General features: G+C 30.6%; 1 protein-coding gene across 1 annotated transcript; it reads right to left on the reverse strand.

Annotated features, from left to right (window-relative positions):
- Positions 1 to 433: 433 nt before the first annotated feature.
- On the reverse strand, positions 434 to 2,883 carry LOC120165066 (PLASMODESMATA CALLOSE-BINDING PROTEIN 3-like). The gene is made up of 4 exons (XM_039174654.1): positions 2,779 to 2,883; positions 2,437 to 2,676; positions 2,281 to 2,314; positions 434 to 759 (listed from the first exon to the last, which is right to left on the reverse strand). The coding sequence occupies exons 1-4, from the start codon at positions 2,828 to 2,830 to the stop codon at positions 711 to 713; spliced, it is 375 nt and encodes a 124-aa protein (XP_039030585.1). The 5' UTR covers positions 2,831 to 2,883; the 3' UTR covers positions 434 to 710.
- Between the last annotated feature and the right edge of the window lie 5,255 nt (positions 2,884 to 8,138).

Consider the following 8,138-nt stretch of genomic DNA (forward strand, 5'->3'; position numbering starts at 1 on the left):
ATCTCGAATCAAATGGAATCGAGCTCGAACTCGATATGAATTCTTAACGAACTGAAGTGAATTACTTAATACTATACTCAAAAAACTCGCAAACAACTCGAAAAATCAATATTTTAAAATTTTAAACTAAATTATTAATAATATTGACATTTATACGTAATTTTTTTAAAATTACAATATAAGATTTTCATATATTTAAAGTTCATGTTCAAAGTCGAGTTTTTGAGTTTCAATCAAACTAATTCTAAAAATATTTTGAATTTAATTTGTTTCGAGCTCGAGTTGAGCTCCAATTTTTTTATTTAAAATCAAACTTTAAAATTTTAAGCTCACGAACTTTTGAGTCGAGTCGAATTTTAAATTTTTATTTTGAATTCGAGTCAAACACAACAATTTAAACTCGTTAATTTTCAAATCTAAACGAACTCAGTTTTACATTTTTTAAATGGAGTCGAGCCACAATACTCAAACTTCACCCGAATAGTTTACAGCCATAGAAACATTTTTTTAAAGATACAGCCATAGAAACATGAACTTAAGACGATTTTACTGAAATATCAATGGCACAGGTAATAATTACCTGTCAGACATCCTTTCTCTTAATATTATCGATCTAACACCCTTTCTGACGCCTTTGTGGAGTTATGTCCGAGTTTACGCCACGTAAGGGAAGACACGGATCGTCATTCGCGCCTTAACTAAACCTCTAACTACGAAAGGCACGGATTATGAAGCGCGCCTTCCACAAGTCCAATTAATCTGTCAAAGCATTTTAAAAAAATGCTTTAAAAAAGTTAAAAAAATAAAACTATAGAGACTAACATTGTAATTTAATACATATTAGTTCCATGAGTTGAAGAGCTTAACGTGGTTAGCTTATATATGCATATTGGAGTGTTTAGGTTATATTTCTTGACAATGTGAGATAAAAGTTAAAATGTGTATTTCTTAACAATGTGTTTAAGTTATATTTTCATGAGTTACCTTCGATCGTTTTCATTACATTTTTATTTCAATTATATACATATAAATGTAATAATAATTTGGTAAATTATTATTAGTTACAATCTTTATGTTTTTTTAGTTTGCCATGCCGATATGATCTCCATTTTCCCCTCAAAGAATTAACGTTGTCTTAACTCTCTGTCCTGTAACAGGCAAGTGCCGAAATATTTTGTAAAAAACAAAAGGTTCCGTTATATTGTTTTTACTATTGAGGTGAAGAAAATTTTCTATCATTCTGGTGTAAGTGCTACAGAAGGAGATTTTGGAGTTGGATTCTTTCAGTTGGAAGCTAGAAATATTTTGTAAAAAACAAAAGGTTCCGTTATGTAGTTTTTCTTAATTACTTTGTTGGCTAATTTGTTCTAGCTCTGTAAATCTTTAGCTGAGATAAGGGTGACAAATTTTGATAGAGTGGATTGATGTTGTTTTGACGTAATCTTGTGATTGGGATCATATCACTTAACTTATAGATAAAACACTAATGGTAATTACTATTTGCCAAATTCAGTATATGCAACTAATCATATGGGGAACATTAATCGAAGACAATGGTCCATATCTCATGATGAAACTTAATGGTACTAATATAAAATATATATACAAAACCTACTTTTAATCGAGTAAAAAATAAAATTATACTTGTTCTAGTTTTATATATTAACATATAAAAAATATTTAATCTTAATTAATATAAACCTTAATAACAAATATTAACCTAATGTAATTTAACAATAATATATAAGTAGATTCATTAGATATAGACATAAAATAGTTAAAGAATATACCTTTTAACTTTTATACCAGATTATCAATAAACATAACCTAAACACTATAATATGCCTATATAAGTTAACCCCATTAAACTTTTCAACTCATGAAACTAATATGTATTAAATTACAATGTTAGTCTTTATAGTTTTATTTTTTAAAACATATTATTTTTAAATGTTTTGAGGGATAATGAGGACCTATGGAAGGCGCGCTTCATGATCCGCGCCTTTTGTATATGTCAAATGTTCAACTAAGGCGCGGATCATTATTCGCGCATTCCTTTACGTGACGTCAATTCGAACAAAATCCTACGAAGACATGGATCATCATCCGTGCCTTATTAAAAAATGTGTTAAATCAATAATATTAGGAAAAAGAACGTCTGACAAATAATTATTACATGTACATATGATATTTTGATAAAATAGCCTGAATTTAAACCTGTATTTTTTTAATTATAAATCTGTGTTAGTAAACAAATAGATTAATGTGAAAATTAAGTACCTGACACTAGATGGGAAAGCACACCCCGCAAAGCCTGTAACAAAAACAAACAACAACATAACCCAGGTTATCTTTATATATTTGTTTAACATTTAAGCAAAGATTTCTTTTATTAAACTTGAGTGATGAAATCATCAATGAGATAAGAGACATTACTAGGGTCAGAAGGAGAAACAATCGCGGTGCCAGCAAAATCACAAGAGCCTAGGGCCTGGCCTTTCCTTTGGAAATAACTGTTGACGGCATAATTGCAGTGAGCCCTAACAGTGTTGGGGTTGAAACAGGGGCCATTGGAATGGATGGGGTTACAATCAGCTCCAGCTCCACATGCATAGTCCAGTGTCTTCTGCAACACTGCATCCCCCACTCCATCTTTGCATATACACCATGTTGCACCTGTCCCCATCAAAATGCAGAGAAAATTAGTCATTTTTACTAAACTATTGAACAAAACTGGGTTTTTTTTTCTTTTAACTTTCTGGGGGAAAAGGGGCTGACTTGAGGCGCCTGTGATGGACAAAATGAGCAGTGCAAACACAAAGGCAGCCATGGAAAAGTAGTGTGGGGAGGAAAGGGTATTAGATAAGAGAAATGGAAGTCATTCACTCTTGGTGGTATGAAACAAGGAGAGAGTAAATGGTGGGATCATTTGGTATCGATGGTGACATATGTTTGATGTCGCCTTCTGCAGTGCGTTTTTGTTCTTTTCCATCCGTTTTTATCTCCTGGAATTTCTTTTTACTGGATTCCATTATAGGGTTTGTATCTCTCGGATAATGATATGATTTTATATGTTTTCTTACAATTTTGATGGAATAATGTGGTGAAAAAGAAAAATGGATGAGGCGTTGAAAAAGTCATTTCCTCAAGTAAGATGGTATAAACCGTGGGTGAAACAGAAAAAGATAGTCAACCTAGAAGACATCATATCTTTCCAATATTTTTCAAAAATATATCTAAATATCTTTCCTCATATATACACTACCTAAAATAATTATTCTTTCACCTCATGCCAATCATCTTTTTTTTCTCACATTAACTAAAGAAATTTGTCAATCTTGATCCTAATGAATTTCTCCTCCTAATAAATACAATTTAACCAGAAAAAAAATGATATAAAAGTGAGTCAGGAATGAGTCATCACTCACCGGCCAGGCCGGCTCCATGAGCCATCACTCTCTCACCGGCCACCACCATGAGTCATCATCACTCACCCTAGGTGGACCCTAACATCGGATAGGCTGGCAGTGGTGGCGATCAAGTGTTTAAGCTTTGCCAAAATGATATGATGCGTCCTTTGAATTCCGTACTTCACTGCTCCTATTCCTTTTGTTTGAATTCAGAAGGTGGATCCAGCCTTACCCTTCTATTCCATTTTTCTCTTCCTTTTCTATCAAATGATAAAAATCCATGGTCGAGAGTGTTTGTCAGTAAAGAAAATCCAAGACAGATAAATGCAGAAACTGACAAATGGACAGAAAGAAAATGATTAGTCATAAATATATCAGTAAATTTTCTCTTTTGAATTCATTTACAAAGTATGGATTCAACTTTCTTACCAAACATTTTGGTGCACAGGTTTAGCTCATCTAAGAACCCAGCATCTCTCATCTCAGGAGTAATATGCATTATCCAACACAAAATCTTCTTCCTGCTCTTCAAAAAAGTCTTTGTTATCTTCATTGCACAAGGGTGGAATTCATAAGAGAGAAACACAACCTACCAGCTACTAAAGCCTATTCCAATAACAGCAGGCCCAAAACCAAACAGTGCAATACTATTAATCAGGAATTTAAATAGTTGTTCGTTACTATAATGACGATCTTTATATAATGATATTATCATCGTTTGGAATCTAATTACATGATCATAATATCTGTAATTATTACAATAATATATGTTATATTCACATTTACTCAATGCACTTATAATTTAAATCTCTATTATTAATAATAAACATAATAACTCTTCTGAACATAAATACAAAATTTTATATTAAGAGATTTTTATTTGTAAAATATATAGGTTTAATATACTTTTAAATGCCTAAATTATATCTCAAAATACTATTTGATGCTTAAAGAATTTTTTGCAACAATATGTGAATAACGTTTTCTCTGTTATACTTTTAGGTATCTACTGTTATATTTTTAAATTTAAAATTTTTTGAAAAATAAAAATAGTATCTTAAAAAATTAAAATTATTACAATATCTAAAAACAATAATAAAATATTAAAACACTATTAAAGATTTAAAGAAAAATAAAAAATATCATAAATTATAAAATGATGAATTATTAATTATTAAAACTATTTAAAACTATTACAAAAATTAAACACTTTTATAAAAAAAAATGTCATTAATGGTAGAAAAATTCTAGAATGCATTCCCCTACCGCTTTTAATTTTCCCGACCGTTCATTATTGCTCCTTATGACTTGGTTCTTTCGTCCTTCTGGTGGTCAGGATACCCATATGTGCTCTTGCGACTATTGATGGTTTTATCATATTAAGAACAACATTCGTCCAAATTTTGCAAATATCATTTTCTTAGACCTTGTTGATGTTGTTCATAAAGGGGTCAATTACACCAAGACACTTCCCTATGCTTGTATCCTTAGCTACATTTTTAGGAATAAACTTAGAGTGTCTAGTGCCCTTGACCCTCCTATTCCCCTTGTAGTGTCATTGATCTCAAATCAGCCCACAAAGCCAATTGGGATTCTGATGACATTTTCGGTGAGTGGCGCCCTTTTAGAAGATAAAACTTGGATGATATCGAGGCGGAAGAGAATGAAATGAAAGAACTACTAGTGCCTCTACCTCAAGAGGAGATATTAATGAAGACCATGTGTGATTACATGGTTCAAAACATCATGAACATAAATGCTCATATGTTTATCATTGATCATCGCTTGAACTCGTTTGAGTCTACCATGGATCGTTGCTTAGACATGCTTGAGAATGATGTTCGCTTGATACGTCATCACTTGATGACTTCCTCTATTTCGCTACTGCCTCCGGAAGAATATGATATTTTTAGGAATTGCATTTTCATTTGGACTTATGCATTTTATGACTTATTTTGGAATTTTATGTTTGATACTTTCATATATTGGTAATTTATGGATTTGAAATATTGATGTTGATCTTACGAATTTGTTAACCATAAGTTGATCTTTTCTTTTCGTTAAATCTTTTTTTGTTAATCTTATGCTTATGAGTTTGTTTATTTTTGTTGAATATTTGAGTTCCCTATTATACTAATATATTTTCTCTTTTAAAGCTTAATTTGATTTTCTTATAACAAAAGGGTGATATGTATAAGTGTAAAATTTGTAAAATTGTTAGCCAAAAATTTCTTTTCTAAGGGGGAGACTTTATTTTTCACAAAATATGACAAATCATTTTTAAAGTTGTAAAACGAAAATTTTAACAACTTAAAATATTAAAATAATCATGTTATATCATAATCAAAAACTTAGTTCAATAACCACTAATTTTATAGGTAAAATTTACAAATGGTCATTAAACTATGTCAAAATTATCCTTTTGAACATTTAATTTTCAAAAGTTACATAATGAATTTTGTTACAAAATGAGTACAAAACCATTAAGAAATATCTTATTTGACCCTTCAATTATAACTAAAATTTAATTTTACTCTTAATTTTAATTGAAATAATTCTTATTAAGTTCGTTAATTGAAGATAAAATAGATATAGATAAAATAAATATCATCTTTTAATTTTATATTATAAATATTATATTTGGACCAAGTAAATTAAAAATTATTTGATACGATATTATAAAATTATGGATGCGTGATTTTTATATTACTTTAAAATTTGTTAAATAAAAGTTAAATGTTTAAATCACATCATTAATAAAAATAATTTAATTATTTGATAATATAAATTTTTGGACTTCAAAAAATATAAATTTTTATTTTAAAAATACAACAACGATGAAATAAATAATTAGTTATAAAATAAATTTTGATTAATAAAAAATTAATTTCATTGTTTGATAACTGAAATTTTTTGAAAATATTTTTTAATTTTAAAAATAATTTATTTTCATATATTTAAAAAATTATAATTTTTTTTCGAATTACTACTTAACAATGTTGAAAATAGTAAAATAAAATTTAAGTTATAATTGAGGGGCTAAATAAGACATTTTTCATTAATTTAGTATGTTATTCACCCCTTAATAACATTTAACTATTGTTATTTATTTTTTAACAAAGTTTAAAGTTTAATGTCTATTTTGTAACATTTAAAATTTCAATGATAAATAAAATTAAATTGAAAATTTTGTGACTATTAATGAATTTTACCCTATTTTATATTAGTGGTGCATTTCAATATATGTCATTAGTGGTACATTTCAATGAATGTCAGTAATTGTAAACTCATCCTTAATGGTAATTCCTAAATCTCATGTTATTATTTAAAGATATCTTAATAAGAAATATAACAATATTTTCTAATATTTCTTTTTTAGGGTTAACTACATGATTAATCACTTATAATTTTATTTCGTTCACTTTTTCCACTAATTTTAAAAAACATAATGTAACACCCCAATATAGGGGCTAAATTTAAGAAATTATAAAAGTGGTGAATTTAATTAGAATTTTTTAAGGAAACGGTGGATTAAATTATAAAATTTCAAAGTTGGCAGACCATTTTAAGAAGTGCAGGAAGTTCAGTGACTAAACTCATGGTTTAACCATTTTTATTTATGAGAGAATTTATAACCCCCTCCCCGTGATGCAGAATTTATTTTTCCCAGTTTTTCTCTCCCGTTGACCCAACTTTCAACTCCGATCTACTCACCGTCCGACCTCTGATCGACGAACCGAAACCACCATCGTGTTTGTTGTCGACCGAAGAACGAAATCCCTCAAACCTTTAATCGTGAATCATCGTCGTTCGTCGTTAATTTCAGTCAAAAGCATCATCGGTAATAACTCAATTTCAATTGGTTTTTCGTCGATTCACGATGATCCGATCATCCGTTTACGACACCTCCCGCACCATCGTGTTCCTTGTTCCGTTCCGAGTTCGCCGGTGTCATCCTTGGTCTCCGTAGACGGCGGCGCGTGAGGAGGTGAAGCAGTCAAAGTTTTCGGTTTGTTGAAATCGAGCACTCCACCGTTCAAAATTGTAAACCGAGCTTTGTAAGTGCCTCAAAATCGCTTAAAATGATTTTTAGAAATTTTTTCGTGATTTATAGGCTGCCAGAAGAAGTTCAACGCGCCCCCACGCGCCGCCACTGCGCGTGGGGATGATCCAAATGATCGGTTTGACCGGTTTTTTACCAATTTGATCGGTTACAACCCGACCCGACCCGTTGACCCAACTCGACCCGTTGATCGTTGACTGTTGACCGGTGTTGACCACTGTTGACCAAAACTTTGACTGGCTTTGACCGGGCATTAAACGACCTTTGACTTTGACCGAGTATACCTATCCTGACATTTTTCGACGTTCCAAATCTGATTTCGTAGTCCTTTTTTCAAAATTCGAACCCAAAGACCTCGAAATTGCCAGTCAAACCTATTGACTTTGGATTTGACCGAAAATTACAAATTTTTGAAAAGTTATATTTTATGTTTTCGACGTCCTGAATCCGAATCCGAAGTCCGTTTCGCCAAATTCGAACCCGGTAAGATATTTTTCACTGATTTATCATCCGATTCAATCCGATTTTCATAATTAAGCTCTGTTTTTTTATGTAATTTCTGTTGATATGCATCTGAAAAATTATTGGAAGTTGATTTCAAGATCGAGGACGTTCGAATGGAATTTATATGGTCAATCAGTATGGCACGAAAATCGAGGTAATAC

This window comes from Hibiscus syriacus, unplaced genomic scaffold (assembly GCF_006381635.1).
Source record: "Hibiscus syriacus cultivar Baekdansim isolate YM2019G1 unplaced genomic scaffold, ASM638163v2 tig00111566_pilon, whole genome shotgun sequence".
In the NCBI taxonomy this organism is placed as follows: Eukaryota; Viridiplantae; Streptophyta; class Magnoliopsida; order Malvales; family Malvaceae; genus Hibiscus; species Hibiscus syriacus.

Bases quoted from the DNA above. Each gene is read 5' to 3' on its own strand.
- LOC120165066 (XM_039174654.1), bottom strand. From the start codon at position 2,830: ATGGCTGCCTTTGTGTTTGCACTGCTCATTTTGTCCATCACAGGCGCC. The intron at 2,677-2,778 runs GTCAGCCCCTTT...TGATGGGGACAG, and splicing joins GTCCATCACAGGCGCCTCAA to GTGCAACATGGTGTATATGC. The intron at 760-2,280 runs GTACTTAATTTT...ATGCTTTGACAG, and splicing joins GCTTTCCCATCTAGTGTCAG to ATTAATTGGACTTGTGGAAG.